This window comes from Herpailurus yagouaroundi, unplaced genomic scaffold (genome assembly GCF_014898765.1).
Source record: "Herpailurus yagouaroundi ecotype Mexico unplaced genomic scaffold, PumYag 205, whole genome shotgun sequence".
Lineage (NCBI taxonomy): Eukaryota > Metazoa > Chordata > Mammalia > Carnivora > Felidae > Herpailurus > Herpailurus yagouaroundi.
The window spans coordinates 12894819-12913833 of NW_024412436.1; the positions used below are offsets into that span (position 1 = coordinate 12894819).

The window sequence follows — 19015 nt, forward strand, 5'->3', positions numbered from 1 at the left end:
GGGAGGAAGAGCTCAGAAAGCACAAGGTCATTTTTAAAAATCATTTTATGAAAATGATAGAAAAGAGAGTCAAAGGCATGGAGCTAGAAGAATTACCCTGGCCCACCCCACCCTCATAGACGTACAGGAAAAGTCATTTCGCTTGAAAGTGAGGAACTGAAAATGGTCACAGTCAAATCTCACACGCACAAAACGGGAAGAGCGGGTATTGTATCTTCACAAAAAATGGAAGTGTGCCAGAAAAGGCCGTCTGCAAAACCAGTGAAAACTGCAATCAGTGTTTCAGAAGAAATTGAGGGAACGGTAGAAGCTGTGAAATAAAAATTGGAAATCGCAATCTAGAAACTTAGAAATGAGTGCTGGAGAATGCAAGATTTGAGGAGACATGACAGCAATCCGGATACAGCCTGACCTGTAAGGAATTTGGGAGTAAATAAACTCAACAGATCACTTATGAGAAACAGAAGATGGAAAGGAGATTTTTTTAATCAAAAAGTGAGGGAAAGGTAAAAAGGATTTGAGAAAAGTGATGGACAGAAAAGAAAGGCAAAGAGGGGCCAATGTTTATATAATAGGAGTCTCTGAAAGAGACTCTGAAAGCAACAGAAAATATGAAAATCTATATTCAAGAAGATTTTCCAAAATAAAGCAGACTTGATTACCCTATATGTTATCTAACTAGAATTGAAATAAAGACTTGAAGCAAAAAATAAAATAAAGCAGACTTGAAACTCCTATGACAGAGGCACACACCATAACTGAAAAAATAACCCAGACAAAACAAAACACATTCCAGCAAACTATTGGTCTTTGAAGAAAAAGAAGAATACTGGACACATAGGCAAAAGTAGTAAGTCACTCAAGGAGGAAAAAAAATGAAATTTTCATCAGACTTTTCAATAGCAGCCCTACACCAGAAAACAATCGGATAACATTTAAGATACCCGAGGAAAGTGTGAGTCAAAGGTTTTTCCAGCCTTTGTGACTTTGTGTTTGACAACTTTATTGAGGTATAACTGATAAACAAAAAACGGCATGTAGTTAATGTAACAACTTGATGAGTTCGGAATATCAAAGATTTTTGAGGATTTTAGGTTTTTTAAGGATAATAAAGCACCCGTGAAAAATAAAAACCACAGAACATGCAAGAACTCAAGAAATATTGTTCCCACAAGCCCTTCCGGAAGGATACAGAGAGGACAAGCATCAGATCAACCAGAATGATAAGGCACCAGGTACCTTTAGGGACAGGAGTGAAAGGAGGAGTCTAGAATGAATTGGGGAGTTGGTTCAGAATCCACAGAAAGCACTGTTAGAGCATCTTTCAAAACTCAACAGCTTACCCCCCCCAACTCAGCAGTATGTTCATTTTGTGGAATAAGCAAGCCAGAGACCACAGACTGAGGGACGCCAGGCTCAGTGGTTGGTGAGAGAGGGGAGGTGTTGAACTAGAAGTAGTGAGATTTTGCAAAAGTGTGCAAACTGAAGGTAAGACTCCAAAACCCATTTCCCCTGCTTAGCTCCCAGAATGTTGGCGATGGGTTTATCGCTTCCTCCTTCCGTCCCTTCCTTGGAGGATTTCAGTGGATTCTCTGAAGAAATTGAATGGCCCAGAAAAGACTTCCAGATAATGGCAGTTGAGAATCCCAAAGAGACAGCTGGGTTCTTATCAATGGCACATACACACACATACTGCCCAAAAATAAACCAAAAAACTTTCCACTAAGCTTTTTTACTGATTTACATTTAAATACGAACAAATTCCCAAGAATCAGCAGATATTTTAGGAAATCCACTAGCAAAAGAAAAAGATCCAAAGAAACAAAAAATTTCCTATTTTCGTTGAAGGATAAAGAGGCAGTGCCACGCAGAAGGAACAAAAAGGAATAACTAGAAAAACAGGAAGAGTCCTTTGAAAATTAAAGATAGGACAAGCATTTAAAAAATGTTTTAGATGAGTTGGGACATAAATTTGAGAAAATCTCTTAAAACTTATTGCAAAAGGATGGATAGAAAATAAAATTTGAGAAATCAATATCCAAAAAACAAAAAAATTCCGGTAAAATAACAGAAAAAAAGAAAAGGAAATTGTACTAAATAATACACTTTCTGTAACCGAAGGGCAAGATTCCTGTGTGCAGAGTCCTGCCAGTTCCCAGCACGGTGGGTGACAGATCCCTCCTCCTGGGCACATCACTGTGTGATGTTTCAGGACACCAAGAATATGGAGAACTTTTGTAAACCACCCAGAGATCAAACAGATCACGTTCAAATGATCAGGAACCGAACTGGCGCCATACTTGTTAACGGAAAAATGCAGAGAACGGTTGTCAGGTAAAATGATTTCAGGCGAGAATGTTTGATTCCTCATCAAGTGTTTTATCAATTTTGAGAGGGAAACGAGCATTTTCAGAAAATCAGGATCTTCTAAAAGCGTATCGCCCAGGCCCTGCTTTCTAAGTAAACCACTACGAAATGAATTCCAGCAAAACGAGGGAGGAGACAAAGACGGAGAAGGCTTAGGGTCCACGGGAGAGAGAATCCCACACGGGTTGGTTGAGAGACTGAAGCCTGTGGCCGAAAGCAGAGCAGGAAAGCAACGGGCTCCAGGAACGACGCTTCAGGTCGGTGAACACGGGGTAGAAGAGTCTGGAAGGCTTCCTTCCTCACGTGGTAAATCGATTCTAGGGCATTTTACAGTCCCTTTGGAGAATCTGGGGATGATTCATGAGTGAGACTTAGAAAATTAACTTTAAAAGACGGAGGACGTCTTTCATTTCAGAGAAATAAAGAGATTACACAGGGAAGATGCAGCTATAGTATGCTTCTCGACTCACTGATGATTCCAAGGTCACAATAACTTACACATTAATTGTAAAATGCGACCCCAAACTGCGCTAACAGAATTGGGAACACAAAGAGCAGCAGGTGCAATAGTGCCAAATCCTTCTCTTCCATAGCAGGAAGTCCGCAGAATGTCTCAAAGCAAGACACCGCAGTATGCTCTTGCTTGGGTTTTGGTTTGGTTTGGTTTTTGCCAGAAATACGGAGATACATTACAGAAGGGGGCAAACAGCTGGAAGGGGTTAAAAGAAATCACTTCTAGGAGGGACGAACCTGGGGCAAGAGGGATGCTTCTGCTTGACTAAGCATTGTGATACTACTGTTTTCCTTTTTAAACTGTGTACGTGTATCAGTTTGATTTAAACAATTAAAAACATGCATAGGAGAACATGTGGAGAAACTGGGCGATGAAAATAAGATCTCAAATCGTAAACGTAAGACGGAAATATTGCTGGACTCTATCACATCAAAATTAAAGATGTTTGTACAGTGAAAGCTTGGTTAATAGGGGCTATTCGGTGGTGACTGTCTAGCAAAGGATATTTGCAATGTGCAACACCAATACGGGATCAACCTCTAGAACATGTATGAAACCCCTGCAACTCTCTATGGAAAAGATTAGAAAACGTTGAAAAACTGGCGAACGATCTGAATAAGTAATTCTCAGAAAAGGAACTCCTAATGGTCCACAAGCATGTGAAGAAATGTCCAATCTCATTAGCAACTGGAGAAATTAAAAATTAATCCTTTAAAAATTATTATCACTTTATACTCACCAGATTGCCAAGAATTACGTAAGGTAACGTCAAGGACAAGAAGAAACAGACGGCTTCGCACACCGCTGGTAGAAGTGTAAACGATCCGGGGCGCCCGGGTGGCTCAGCGGGTGAAGCGACCGACTTCGGCTCAGGTCGTGACCTCACGGTGGGCGGGTTCAAGTCCCGCGTCGGACTCTGAGCTGTCGGCACAGCCGCTTTGGATTCTGCGTCTCCCTCTCTGTCTGCCCCTCCACCACTCACGCCCTGTCTTTCCTCTCTCAAAAATAAACATTTTAAAAAAAAAAAATTTTTTTTTTTTTTTTTTTTTTTTTTTTGAGTATAAATGATACACCCGTTCTGGAGGGCGGCGTGGCATTGTGGAGTGGACGTACAGCACAGCAGCCGGCAACCTCACGGATTCAGGAGAGCCTTGTACGGATCTGGCCGGCAACGCGGTAGAGACGCTTGTTGCTACGGGTGGTAGCAGAAAGATGGCCGGTGCGCTCACTAGAGCCCCTGTGAAATCTGCACTCGCTGCGCAAAGTACCTAATTTCTCGGAATATGTACATACCCAAGGGCCTGTGTAAACCCAGTTACACCGGGTGCCAGATCCCATGGGGAAGAGGGGAGTAGAACAGCCGGGATGAAGGGAAAAAACAAGAAGGCAAAATAAAACCAGAGTGAGGCCTCCCCCAAGCTCTCTGATAATATTTCACGGACTAAATATTAACAAGGTTTGTGCACTTAACGTTCCTCCCCGCAAAGTAAAATTTACTCTGTTTCTTAAAAGAAGGAATGTCCATAATTATATCAAAGTAAAAGTGTTCAAAGGGAAAGGAAGAGCTTTTTTTGACAATTGGTTTTAAAAGGAAGGTTTGTAAGAGGTGAAGACTTGTTGTTATCAGTGGTAAAATTTTCATAGCAACAGGGAGGTTTTAAGCTTTTACCAGGGTTCGTAAATGGTTCAACTGTGTCCTCACAGCTTCTGCTAAAGACATTTTACCTTCTCCAGTGAGGCGCTTGAAGTCTACAACAGGGACAAAACTGGAGTAGAAAAGAGCCCTTCTTTCTGTCCACCTCTTTCAAAGTCAAGTTTATAGTTAATTCTCCCTTTACTCCAAACTGTCACATAGTCTAAAACTCTAATTTGGGCCCATGCTTTAGATTTAATGCCCCTTTTCCTAGACAATTTTTCATCTTTCCTTCCTCCTCGAACTACCCTTTGGGGAAGTATTAGAAATCAGATACTGACCAGGGCGCAGGGAAAGAGATCTTAGAAAGGTCAGAAGCCAAGCAGGCTGGATCCTAGGGGTGGATTCGTGTATCTTTCTGCGACTGGTCCTCTCACCCCCGCCAAAACCCAAGCCGGAATCCTGCTGTGTGATGCCTAGAGTCAGTGCCGTCAGAATCGTGATCTTTGATTATGTTCTGCTTTATACTGTCCTTAGTTGAGATCAGTGAAACATGGGCCCCTTACTCTTTGTAGTAACTCCCATCCCTTCCCAATGTAATCAGCACCTACCAGTTGGGTCGCTGGTCAGTTAAATAGTGCTCTGCTAAAGCACCGTTTCTCGTTCCTAGCATACGCAGTTAAAATACTGGCATCCTGAGTGGATCTCTGAAAAAATTACAATGTGTTTTGTTAGCAATTTCTTGAGTATTGTGAAGAATTACTATGACATTTGTCATGGCCACAGTACTATTGCTGATATTTCCGAGCTGTCTGCTATCCCTTAGAAGAAGAAAGAATGAAGTTCCCCACCTTAAGCTGCTTATCAGTTTTTCTCTCGTGATAAAAGCCTCCAGAGCAAATCAGGAAACCAACTTGGCATCTTTTGTATTTTAACATATTTTAAACACTTGAAGATACTAAAAAATTTATTCTGGATAGTTCCCCAAAGAATAAAAAAGGGATGCCTGAGTGGCTCAGTCGGTTGAGCATCTGACTCTTGGTTTCAGCTCAGGTCATGATTCCAGGGTCGTGGGATCGAGCCCCATGTCATGCTCCGTGCTGAGTGTGGAGCCTGCTTGGGATATTCTATCTCTCTCCCTCTCCCTCTCCCCCTCCCCGCGCCCCCTCCTCTGCCTCTCCCCTGTTCGCACATGCTCTCTCTAAAATTAAAATAATAAAATAAAATACAAAGCAAAAACTTAAGAGTAAAAATTGGTATACAGGAGAAACATTGAGCAAGGTTTTATATGATATTCACAAATTAGGTGCTTGTATTTTTATCACGGGTATTGAGGCCCCTGGTCTTGAGCTAACTATGTGTCACGTGGTTTGGGGGTTTTTTAAGGAGCATATTCTACATGTTTTGGAATGATCAGACCTTGCGAGATGACAGAATCAGACATGTCAGCTTGAATTTTAACTCTGCCATTAACTACATATCCATGAGTAACTGATTATTTTCTCTGAGTCTCAAGGAAATATTATCCGTCTTTACGAGGGTATTATCTCCATTAAATGAGATGAGGTATATGAATTATTGGCACAATGTCTGCTGGTGGGGGCTCAGTCCACACGGGATCAATTTTAGAGTTAATACAGAGGTAGTCTGTGTTCTACTTGGAATTGCGTCAGACCCCAGTGCTGCTTTGAAGCCTTTGTGGTGTATAAATCACATATTGAGAAGAGCAGAATTTATTTTTAACTTAAATTTTAAAGCTTTGAATGGTCCCTTTAGTTTTTTAATAAGATACATTAGTTTCATAAAAATAAAGACTACTTTATAAACAGGATTGCATTGGCATTTGCATATTATTGGAATATAGAATAAAGTTCTTACTAGTTTAAATCAGTCACAAATATAAAAAAGAAATAGTCAAATTTGTTTTCAAAAATAAATATGTTCTAAATGCTTACTCCAGCCCTGTTTGAAAGGCTTTATGTTCACGTGTTCACGCCATGAAGTAGATACTATTATTGAACCTATTTTATAGAATGAGGAGAGCAAGACACAGAGGAGTTAAATAGTTTATTAATTACTCCGGAGAGGTAATTTGAAGAGGAGAGGCATGTTCCAGATCGCTGAAGTCTGTGTTGACTTACCGCCAGATAGAACAGATAAGACTTCGAGAACTTTACTGGATTTGCCTTAAGAAGTTTCCGGCTGCCATCTTTCTCTCTCTAGAATAGTGTGTGTGTGTGTATTTGTCTACTGAAGGGTAGGTAATACCACCTGCTTCCATAGGAGGAAACAGATTTGTTAAGCATATTGTTGGTTCTTGGTCCCAGAAAATAAAATACTTGTTTTGTAGCAGGGACAAGAATTTTCAGTTACTCTGTTCTTCCAAAGAAGGTATAAAAGCATATGAAATTTCTGTTTTTGTAAAGGTATAAATATGTGACATTTCACTTAACTCTTTGCTGAAAGATAATTTGAAGAATTTGTAAAAATCCTGACTCAAACTTTGTGGGCAAAAAGAAAAAATAAAGCCACAGTTTTTAGGTTTTCAAATGTCATTCAAGAACGATTATTTAACTTCTTATATTATTTTTAGCATCACCTAGCTCAGTATTGCCTAATAAAAATATTTGAAAAGCGTAAATTACAGAACGATATGGGAAATGAAAATGATTCATCCCACTTATATTTAGAATATTTTCTAGGAGCTCGTGTGGGGCCCAGGGAGTCACATTATGGAAATCCTTTAAGTAATTGGTGTTCTTAATAATTGGTATATATATTTTTTTTTATCAATTTGTTTTGCAGCGCAAGACTCATCAGTTTTTTGTCAAATCTTTTACGACTCCAACCAGATGTCACCAGTGCACCTCTCTGATGGTGGGTCTGATAAGACAGGGCTGTTCCTGTGAAGGTAAGAACAAACCGATTGACTTTAGAGTCCTAACATTGACTCCCTAAATTGTAATCGAATAACTTTATTCCCCTTAAAAGGTATATAAATATAACAGGAATACAGGTAATAAACTGAGCACCTTGGAGAAACTAGATAGACAGCCCCTAGGAACCTCTTCCAGGGGAGATCTATTTAAATGTGTCTCATTCATCTTTCTTTCACTATTTGGATGAATTTGAGGTCCTGGAGCGTGAGAGAAGACGTGACGGTTTCCTTGAATCTGTTCATTTAATTGTGACCTTGTTTAATTTCCCTGACAAGAGAACTCATTCTTAAAAAGTACGCAGTTCGGTATCTTTTCAGAAATACTAAATGTGTGCCACTTTGGCTCAAAAGATACTTCTTCCCAGTATTTGTAGCAGCGGTCTTCCCCACCACTCATTGATTCATTGATCCATCCATCACATGTTCATGGGATACCTGTTGCACACTTCTAGGCACTGGGGATGTAGTCGTGGGCAGGAGAAAAGACAGAGCCTGCCCTCGGGGAGCTCACATTCTGAGAAATGAACGATCAGGGGTCATTGAAACCGAAAACAAAGTGTATTTGTCTGGACACCACTTTATTTTCCCCAAGACTTCTAAGATGAAAATGATTTAAATGTATTGGGACACATTATATTTGTTTGGAAATAGTGCAGGAAAATACCTTCTTTAACCAAATGAGATTTCTCACTTTAACGGTGTCTTCTATCTCATTTACTGGTGTATCTTATGAAAAAGATAAGAAAGTAGTTGCTAATTTTAATTCTAGTATTAGTTTCCATGTCTTAGCCCTTAGGGATGGAAGGGACTTTGAGGGGAAGGTCATCAGTCCACATGAGATGCAGGTGTTCCCCTTGTAGAATGTGCTTGGGCCTGGTCTGTATCTGGTCACTTTGGATAATGGGGAATTCAGAGCATCTTAAGGCAGCACATTCTATGTGTGGGTAGCTCAGAAGATCCAGACCGTATCATCTCAGCTGGTCTTTGAGATGCATCGGTTTAGAGCCAAAGAAAATGGTCTGGGTTAAAAAGTAGATTTGAGAGTTAGCACAAAGTGATGAATGGAAATGGGGTTTTCCAGGAAAAAAAGCACAGTTTGAAAAGGGAACAGGTATGAGGACATAACCTTAGGAAACAGAGTTCAGGGGAGGTCAAAGGCAAAGATAGCAAAGCCGTCTGAGAAAGGAATAGCCCATGTCCTTGAGCAGGAAGGTGTGATGGATGCCAAAGGAGAGAATCTGTGCAGTTGTTAATCCTTGTCTCATTTTGGATTTAGCCAACATTTCAAAATGTCCTTTCAAAATCTGTCGGAGAGAATCCCAGACAGCTACCTGGCTTTAGGTGCCTTACCATTTCTTAGGCACCAGTCATTTGCAATAACATAGAAGGGAGTTTTGAGACCTCCCCAGACTCCCTTCTAGAGTCTCAGGTCAGGAAACTGTGCCTGTCTTCCCTGTAGACCCCTAGAACTCTGCCCTGTGCACTGTTGGGGACACGTTAAGTTAGACCCTGCCCAGGCTTTCGTAAATGTGGTGACAGCCTCCGAAGAGTCCTGTCATTTTCATTTCTTCCTGGTTGACCGAAGTTAGTTCCTGTAAAGGACAGTTATTTTATTGTTTCTGCTGCTGTTGGGAGGTGAGATTTTTGCCCGTTAGTCTAACCAATTGTTAGACACTCCACTTACAAGTGAAGGAGACGTCTTATGGAAACGTGGTGTTGTTGACAGTCTGCTAGTTCATCTGCTTCTTAGGGGGTTCATAATGCCCATCAGCGGTATAATCTGTTTTCCCGTGTGCGTTTACTCCTATGATGCTGTCTCTCCGTCTCTGCTCTTACTCTTTCCCGAATATTCTCCAGAACCCACCCTCATGGTAGGAGTTGTCTAAATACTTATTCTTAGTTTGTAGACCCCTCCAACAAGCTTGTTTCTTTTAAATATTTTACCTTTTAATCCTCACCCAACCAAGTCTCAGTGAAAATTATGCATTCGTTTTTTGTTTACCTTATTTCTTCGAGTCTCGGGTTTATCACGGGAGTATCAGATAGAGGTGTCATGGCGGTGTTGGTAGTTGCGGTTCGCCGGCCCTGAGCCCAACTGCCTGGGTTTGAATTCCAGCAGTGCCACTCACGAGTCCTGTGACCCAGGGCAAGTCACTCGTAGATTGTTACAGGAAAATTAAATGCACCCAATAAAGTTAACCATTATTATGATCTTAGCCCTGGTTTACGTAGCTATGATGATATTACCAACTCCTGAATCTTACACTTAATTGGTGCCTTTTAAAATCATTGAACAATTTCATTTTCAAAAAGAGGGACTGGTAAAGTTTGCAGGTATTTTAGAGATGCCACGTAATTTCATGTCCATCAGTGGCCCTTGCAAGAGAAATTTCAAGGCAGATAGCAAGTTGGAGTGAGATAAAGAGTAAGAGAACACTCCAGAAACTACTTTTTGGAATTAGAAGTTTAAATCAACTGTTGTATTCACAAGCTTAGATGTTTTTTTCTGTGTGTTTGTTTCTCTTGATTAACACAGAACAGTAATACGTACAAATATTTACTATTTCTCATTGAAGTTCTTATTGGTAAGCAAGTGAATCTACTCCTCAAAAGGCAGAGCAGTTACTTAAATCAAAGCCACAGATAAAAACTCACCTAATGTGGCAACTTACATGTGATGAGTGCTCAGTGTATTTTCTTCTTGTAAAAAGTGAATTTCTATTGAATATTGTGGGTTTTTTTCCCCCTCTTTCGAAAGTGTGTGGATTCTCGTGTCATATAACGTGTGTAAACAAAGCTCCAACTGTGTGTCCGGTCCCTCCTGAGCAGACAAAAGGTCCTCTGGGGATAGATCCACAGAAGGGAATAGGAACAGCATATGAAGGTCATGTCAGGGTAAGTATGATCAGGTTGGATTTAGATTAATCTCTTGAAGTTGATTAATGACTGGAAAACTAAGTCCAGTTGCCTGACAGACCTACCACTTGACAGAAAATTGGGCAAACAAAATTCATGTAATAATTGGGCAAACAAAATTCATGTAATAATTTTATTTCATCCAGTGTGATTTGAAAACAAAAACCTGGCCTTCACTTGGAAATAAATTCCAGAATGTCTTAGAATTTTCTGTACTGCTCCTGAGTTGTAACGAAAGCTCCATAAAGGAGTCTTCAACACTTGGTCTTGCTGGAGATCATAGCGTATGTTATGAAGGGTGAGCTGTTAGCAGGGTGTATTCTTACTCGTAATCTTGAACAATGTTTGTAAGTGTCAGCTGCATTTGATCTTACACCCAAATTTGACTTTTATGCTATTTAGAAATGCATGAATTATTTTTAAGATTGTATTTTTAAGTAACCTCTACACCCAGTGTGGGGTTGGAACTCACAACCCTGAGATCAAGAGTCACATGCTCTACTGACTGAGCCAGTGAGACGCCCCCCCCCAACATGAATGTTATTTTAATGAATTACAAGTGAAAGTTAAAATGGTACCATTAAAAATTTTTTCGGAATCAAAAGTCATTCAGTATTTGAGGAATGTTTTCTTACGTTTTTCTCGAGTTATTAATGGTATATGTGTTCATCTGCACTTCACCAACCAGAGTGGCAGACTTTGAACACACAGACATTATCTCTAGGCTTTCATCCTGCAGTTTTGTAGGTAATTAAAGGGCTATGATTGACGTTTTAGTTTGAAATGTTTTTGTCTGTCTGTCTGTCTGTCTAAGATCCCTAAGCCAGCAGGAGTGAAGAAAGGATGGCAAAGAGCATTGGCTGTGGTTTGTGACTTTAAGCTCTTCCTGTACGATGTTGCTGAAGGAAAAGCGTCCCAGCCCAGTGTTGTTGTCAGTCAGGTGATTGACATGAGGTGAGCTTTTGAAAGTGAAGATATTTGTATCTTTTGCAACAGAAGAATAAGAAAGTATCTGATTGTTCATCTAATTATATTGCCATATTTTTATCTAATTCTAATTTCATGTTAATATTCTAATTTACTGATATTGCTAGAGTAATATAATTAGAAATAGGAAGCAAAGTATAGTTATAGGACGGGTTGATGTATGTGTGTTGAGTGAGCTGGGGATAGGGCATCAGGGAAAAGAACCGAATGTTTGAATCCAAAAGCCCAGCGTAAAGATGGCTTGGGTAACGAAGGGCTAACACATAGTGTTTCGGTCACCGCCTGAAGGTGTGGAGCATGATTCCAACGTGAGGAAAGGGAGTAGAAATGTCAAAATCAGACAGGCTCTCAGACTGTGTAACGAGCTGGTAAACATTTGAATGAGTATACCTCTTGAATGTTTCCGGTCTCTTCTTCATGGTTTTCCCCTGCCCCGTGGAGTGCTCTCCTTTGCCTCTTCTTCAAGCTCCCGGGCTCCCCTCGAGTGACTTAGTACCCCCAAGGCACCTCCGCACTGATGACTCCCACAGGGGCCTCCGCCCAGCTGTTTCTCCAGTGTTCAGAACGGTTTCCGGCTCTGGCGCACACTGGCGTTTCATACGAGCACCTCAGCCACGCTGTCTTCCCTCCAGATAAGGAATATGAAGAGGTGGCCAGGAAAGTCCCACAGAGATTGCCAAGGGACTAGGTGCAGGAAGGATAAGGAGAAGAGTCAAAGACAAGACTAGGGCGCCAAGTCTTTAAGACCAAGAGGAGGATGATACCAGGAACCCAGTTAAGGAAATCACGAGGAATAGATAATTGTGGAGGAAGTCTGTCTCAGGCGTCGACAGAATAGCGAGATGTCGGATAAGCTGTGTTGTGGGCACTTGAGATGTATTGCGGGAGGCAAGAGGGTCCAGTGTTCTGGAGACTCTGGAGACCTTCCCGGGTTCAAGTCCTCCTTCCCCATGTACACGTTCTGGCCTGGCAACTGTTGCCAGCAGCCGTTCCTAGCTCTTGTATAATTACCCCTGTTAAGTTACTCCTGACAAGTTACTTCGGGCAGTATCCATTACAACGAGGGAAAAGCCAAATGGTTTTAAAAATTCAATTTGGACATTTTGTGCGAGTAGCTTTTGAGGATTGCTTCGTGTGTGTTCTATGGATATACCTACCGAACACCACACACATACACATATGCTGACTTTTAATGTTTTACTTTTCCTTCAGGGATGAGGAATTTTCTGTGAGTTCAGTCTTGGCCTCTGATGTAATTCATGCAAGTCGGAAAGATATACCCTGTATATTTAGAGTAAGTATGCGTGCTGTAATTTGATCACTGAATTACGTGTTCTTAGTGAATATATATCACGTCCCTCCGTATAGATCATAAGCCTAACTAGGAATAGGACCCAATTCCTTAATGTGTTTCATATCACCCAGTGCTTGAATGTATAGACAATTAGTGCTAAGTAAATATTTCATTAGTAAAAGACCTGAGGAAAGCCTGAATATTTGGCTTCTAAAATAGGTTTTACCTTGGGCGATATTTTTGAGCCACAATTCAATTTTCTTTTTTTTAAAAATTTTTTTTTTCAACGTTTATTTATTTTTGGGACAGAGAGAGACAGAGCATGAACGGGGGAGGGGCAGAGAGAGAGGGAGACACAGAATCGGAAACAGGCTCCAGGCTCTGAGCCATCAGCCCAGAGCCCGACGCGGGGCTCAAACTCACGGACCGCGAGATCGTGACCTGGCTGAAGTCGGACGCTTAACCAACTGCGCCACCCAGGCGCCCCTCAATTTTCAAATAAATACGCAACATAGAAAATCGAACAAGTGTGAGGTTTTTCAAGTTTTTGAAAAACAGACGTTTCTTTCAAAATCTCATTTTAAAAACTAATGTTTTATTTCTATTGCTTTGTAATTAACTACTCCAAAACTTAGTGGCTTAAGCCAGTAATGGTTTATTTTTTACCATTCTCTCCGTCAGCTATACGGTTTGAGTGGTGTCAGCTCAGATTACTCACATGAGCTCATCTGGGGCTGGAATATCCAAAATGACCTTGCCCCCATACCTGGGGCCTTGCTGCTGGCTGTTTGCTAGGTGATCTCTGAGAACTTTCTCCATGCGGTCGGTCTCTCATTCGGTCACTGGCTGAGCTCTACATGGCTGGCCTCCAAGAGGACAAAAGAAGCTTCCAGAACTTTTGAGGACCAGGCCTAAGAGAGGCATAATAACTCTTGTGCGTTTTGTTGGTCAGAGTACGTCATGAGGCCAGCCTGGATTCAAGGGGAGGGACAATAGACGGCACAGCTTGATGAGAAGAATGCAATTCTATAGGAAGAATTGTTGGGAACCATCTCTGGAGCCTGCCTGCCCTCCCACAGGGCCATCTTGAATTGGAGGATTAAGACAATAGGTTTAGGGGCACCTGGGTGGCTCAGTTGGTTAAGCGTCCAGCTCTTGGTTTCAGCTCAGGTCATGATCTGATGGTGAGATCGAGCTCCACGTCGGGCTCTGCACTTAACAGTGGGGAGCCTGCTTGGGATTCTGTCTCTCTCTCTCTCTCTCTGGCTCTCTCTCTCTCTCTGCTTCTCCCCAACTCATGCTCCCTCTCAAAATAAGTAAATAAACATTAAAAAAAAAAAAAAAAAAAGACTACTGCCCTAACGTTATGCCCACTACTCAGTGTTTGTCTATGAATATGGTATCTAAGGACGGTCACCAGGAGAGCCTAGGGAGGCCCAGTTGCCTGTAGCTGGTTCACACAGTTGGAGTTGGCTGTCACTGCTGCTTAAATCACATGTATGTGAAATTCAAATCTGCTCTGATTGTAAGTGCTATTTGTACAATGCTGAATCTTCATTTAAATACGAACACAAGTGATCTGATCTTCCCTAAGATTCTGTGTGTTATGAAGTGGCAAAGAATGTTAAGTTTATTTCTGAACATTTCTGACTTTTAAAAAGAAGTTGAGGGGCACCTGGGTGGCTCAGTCGGTTAAGCGGCCGACTTCGGCTCAGGTCATGATCTCGCGGTCCGTGAGTTCGAGCCCCACATCGGGCTCTGTGCTGACAGCTCAGAGCCTGGAGCCTGTTTCAGATTCTGTGTCTCTCTCTCTCTGACCCTCCCCCGTTCATGCTCTGTCTCTCTCTGTCTCAAAAATAAATAAACGTTAAAAATTTTTAAAAAAATAAAAAATAAAAAGAAGTTGAGAACCAGTATGGTGGGTAGTGTGCGTGAGCGTGGACACGGGACCCAGTCTGGCGGGGCGTCCGTGGGGACGGTACATCCCTGCATCACAGTTCCCTCAGATGTACCCTCAGGATCCAGTAGGGTACCTGCTTCAGTGCTCATGCAGGGCTTTGATCAGTGCTCACGCTTAACCCAGTAAATGTCAGGTGCTGTTGATCTAGGAATATGGGTGATGCATTTCTTAGTGGTGGCACTCAGCACGTCACAGCAAAGAAAATAAAAATAGTTATTAACGTTTAAAATGGTACCTGCTGTAACTAAGTAAATGATAGAGAGAGAGAGAGAGAGAGAGAGAGAGAGAGAGAAAGGTATCTGCTACCTTTGCTTTGTCATGAATCTTAATGCTAAGACTAGTTATTCTTCTGATTAGGAAAAGCTGAACTCTGGAAGGGATCATTTGGTGAGTGTTCACCTTGTTGGCCAGAGCTAAACAAAGTAGCATCGGCACGAAACCTGCTTGAAGTGTGTCTGTTTTCTAACACAGGCTGATTAAACTGTCCTAGGTCACAGCCTCCCAGCTCTCGGCGTCAGACAGCAGGTGTTCGGTCCTGATGCTCGCGGAGAGCGAGAGCGAGAGGAACAGGTGGGTGGGCGTGCTCAGCGAGCTGCACAAGATTTTGAAGAAAAACAAGTTCCGAGACCGCTCAGTCTACGTCCCCAAGGAGGCTTATGACAGCACTCTGCCGCTCATTAAAACCACCCAGGCGGCTGCGATCATAGGTATGGACTGGCGCCGTGGACTGTGTTAGCATAGCTGTTGACCAGCCTACCCTGGGAGCAGGGCTGGCTTGCATCCAGGGATCCCCCGCGTCCAGCATGGCAGGCGCCGTGCCCCACACATGCAGTGAATGTCTGCTGAGTGAGTACACGAGAAAGTACACGAGGAGAAGTGCTTTCCGAGTGCGTTTTCTTCTGGAAGAAACAGTGCTAAAGATGAACCTGTGAACGATCTGTTTTCTGCTGTGCGACTTAGAACCAACTATTTAACTGCTTAAAGCATAAGTTTCCTGGGTAGGATACAGCTTCTGATGACCTCGCAGAAGTTAGGAGGTTTCGGTAACGTGGGGCCCGTGACAGGATGCCCTGCATAGCAAACGCCCTCAAGAGAGAGCAGTTTCTGGGTCTGGAGGTTTAAATTTCTGTCATGGTATTGGTACACATCCAACTCTTTTGTTACTTCCTACTAAACAGTGAAAAGTTAATGAGTAGGGTCCAAATGCCTTCTGCAGTTTCTCCCTCCCAAAACAAGAAGTGGACCCAGGGCACTAGCAAACTAGATTTTTTCTCTTTTTTTCACCCTCTGTTGAATAAACGTTTACTTCTTTTTATAAGTATTGATACACTTTCTAATGATCTGTTAAAAAAGACATGAGGTAATATTTACTGCTATCATCTGAAAGGAAACTTAGCAGTACAAATTTTTATTCCTATTTTTAAGTTCCTTATTTGAGTGTTTTTGCACCAAATTTATTATCCATTTTGTCGTATTAGTTGTACACAGCTTTGCCTGTTAACAGTGTTTCGTACTCGTGTCTTCTGTAGACCATGAAAGGATCGCGCTGGGAAATGAAGAAGGGTTATTTGTCGTGCACATCACGAAAGATGGTAAGAGAAAACTTCATCATTGCGGAGTAACTTCCAACCCTATGTCGTTAGAAAAAGTCTAATTTCTAGGAAGAGCAGGATTTGGTCTGATTTATTCTATAATTGAAATTTTCCAGACCTAATTTGATGTGTTGATAAATCAAAAGATAATTTTTGAACTTCTTTAATCCTCCCGAGTTCTTAAACTTTCAAGTGTGTGTTGTGTTTCTTGTGTCACTGATTGAGCACCAGTGCTCCACAAACAGCCTGCACGTCTCAGGACGGGACGTGAACGATACAGCCGGACTTTCTCATTGCTCTGTTAGTGTTAGAAGTAGCCGTCATTCAAGTGTGTGTTCACTGTTGGGAGATTTTCTCCCGCATTTAATACAAAAGAGGTTTTTTTTTTCCAGGGCCAAATTAAATACCAAGGGAAATAAAAAGGAACCAATTTATCAGTGTCCTATCTTCATATCAAGTGCGATCGTGGGAAGACAACGCATTTAAACTGCGTTTGCCGCCCCTAGAATACGTTCAGTGAAATAAGTCTTCCCTCAGTTTCTAAAACAGGAGCGCCATGGTGAAGTTCCTGAGAATTTAGTGCCAGTAAAAAGGTTTTTCCTGGAGATGTGGCACGCTTTATCACACAGGGACCCTTTGCCTTACCTCACTGTGGGCGTGTGCCGTCACCTTGTAATGGGTATAATTATCTCCCTCTTTCTCCACATGATTCTGGTCTCTTACTCTTCTGTGTGTGTGTGTCCGTGTCTTCATTATAAGTTGACCTATCCTTTTGAGTGTAATTGGGATATAAGTAATCACTAAAACGTCATTCTGCATTTGATTTATTACTGTTCCTTTGCACAGAAATTATCAGAGTCGGTGACAATAAGAAGATCCATCAGATTGAACTCATTCCAAATGATCAGCTTGTTGCTGTGATCTCAGGACGAAATCGTCACGTGCGCCTTTTTCCCATGTCAGCTTTGGACGGACGAGAGACCGATTTTTACAAGCTGGCAGAGACGAAAGGGTGTCAGACCATAACTTCTGGCAAGGTGTGCCATGGAGCTCTCACGTGCCTGTGCGTGGCTATGAAAAGGCAGGTCCTCTGTTACGAACTATTTCAGAGCAAGACCCGTCACCGAAAATTTAAGGAAATCCAAGTCCCGTGTAACGTGCAGTGGATGGCCGTCTTCAGCGAACAGCTGTGCGTGGGATTCCAGTCGGGATTCCTGAGATACCCCTTGAATGGAGAAGGGGGTCCGTACAGCATGCTCCACTCAAACGACCACACGCTGTCCTTTATCACACATCAGCCGATGGACGCCATCTGTGCAGTTGAGATCTCCAGTAAGGAGTACCTGCTGTGTTTTAACAGCATCGGGATATACACAGACTGCCAGGGCCGGAGATCCAGACAGCAGGAGCTCATGTGGCCAGCAAATCCCTCCTCTTGCTGTAAGAGTCTCTTACTTTTGGCTGTTTGCCCTCTGCGTCTCTTTCCTTTTCCTTCAGCCTCGTTTCCTAAATATATTCACTCTTAATACCGGCTTGTTTTTCTAAGTCCTCCTTAAGGTTTTGCCCAAGTACTAATTGTGTCGTTTGTGCAAAGTGACTCTCCGTAGTTAGTTAGACCTAGGCCAGCAGGGCTGACCTTAACTTGTCGGGAGTTGAAGCTGATCTTTCTGTGGAATATTTTACTTAGCTGGCTTTTTAACCCATGTGGTCTCTTGAAGTACCTCTAAGGAGTTATCTTCACGGTCCCCCCAAATACAGTGCTTGTGAGCATTAACAGCTCCTAAGACTTATTCTGGAGAAGCAGTTACTAAGTGAATTATTTAAGCGCTGATGTAAAGGCATAATGCAGCATCTGTAAGAAGTGTTTCTCCATTTTATAGTTTTGTCTAAATACACGGATATTTAAGATTGCCTGGTGCACTCTTTCAAGAACTCTGAGGACATCAGTGAATTAGTGAATGCCGTCACGTGCCATTTCAGCGGCCAACGGCAGTGCCCACATGGAGCACAGAGTGGGGTAGGCAGGACCCCTGTGGCCGAGACACGGCAGCGGGTTGTGGTCGCCCTGTGGTGGATGCGTGGAGTTCCCCAGCCGCACGCACAGGGGTACCTGACCCCCGATGCTTTGTCCTCAGTGGACGACACTTGAACATGTATGAATGCTGAACCAGGGAACCGGGGAAAGCTCGAGCGTGCGGCGAATCCAGGAAATAGAGCAAGATCCTCACGGAGGCCAGACAGGGTGGATCTCAGAACACGGGGTGGGGGGAGCACTGGGGACAGGAGGCATGAAGCCTCTTCCGCTGGCCCCCGTGAGGAGGGATGGTGGACGGAGACCGTCAAGCCTAGAGGTTCAGTGGGAGAAGAGTTAGGAGGCTGGTGTGCTTGTTATAGAAGAGTGAGAGAATCTAGGAAAAAAAAAAGAAAAAAATCCTTCTAATCCTACCCACCCAGCCCTACCTATTCTTAAAGTCTTGTTTCTTCTACACTATGTACTTGTACCTGTGGTGTCGTATGCAGAATAAAGGCTGTCTCGTAACCTAGTCGGGTAACGAGGCAAAGTATTACTTCCGTGCGGAGTCAGAGTGAGAGTATCCGGGTCGTGTGGGTAGCGTGGGCGGTAATTCGATCCGTGACCCCGTCTTAGGTAGATCATCTTATCCCTCTGCTCGTGTCACTGTCGATGCTGTTTCGCTGTCAGTAGCTCAACTGGTTTAGGAATCAGGTACTTAAAACGTGACGTGAAGACGTCCCTTTATAGAACTAGCATTGGACAACGGAGCGTTTCGCCCTCGGCATAAGCCGACTGAATCC

The 19015-nt window shown here is 42.6% G+C and overlaps 1 protein-coding gene across 9 annotated transcripts in view; it reads left to right on the top strand.

Annotated features, from left to right (window-relative positions):
* CDC42BPA (CDC42 binding protein kinase alpha) overlaps window positions 1-19015 on the top strand; it is a 247697-nt gene that overhangs the window by 209824 nt on the left and 18858 nt on the right. For all 9 annotated transcript variants that reach the window (XM_040451888.1, XM_040451895.1, XM_040451889.1 and 6 more), the window contains 7 exons: window positions 7320-7425; window positions 10211-10347; window positions 11183-11322; window positions 12568-12649; window positions 15100-15316; window positions 16139-16201; window positions 17048-17641. In XM_040451888.1, coding sequence (XP_040307822.1) covers window positions 7320-7425; window positions 10211-10347; window positions 11183-11322; window positions 12568-12649; window positions 15100-15316; window positions 16139-16201; window positions 17048-17641 — 1339 coding nt within the window. The remainder of the gene's footprint in view (window positions 1-7319; window positions 7426-10210; window positions 10348-11182; window positions 11323-12567; window positions 12650-15099; window positions 15317-16138; window positions 16202-17047; window positions 17642-19015) is intronic.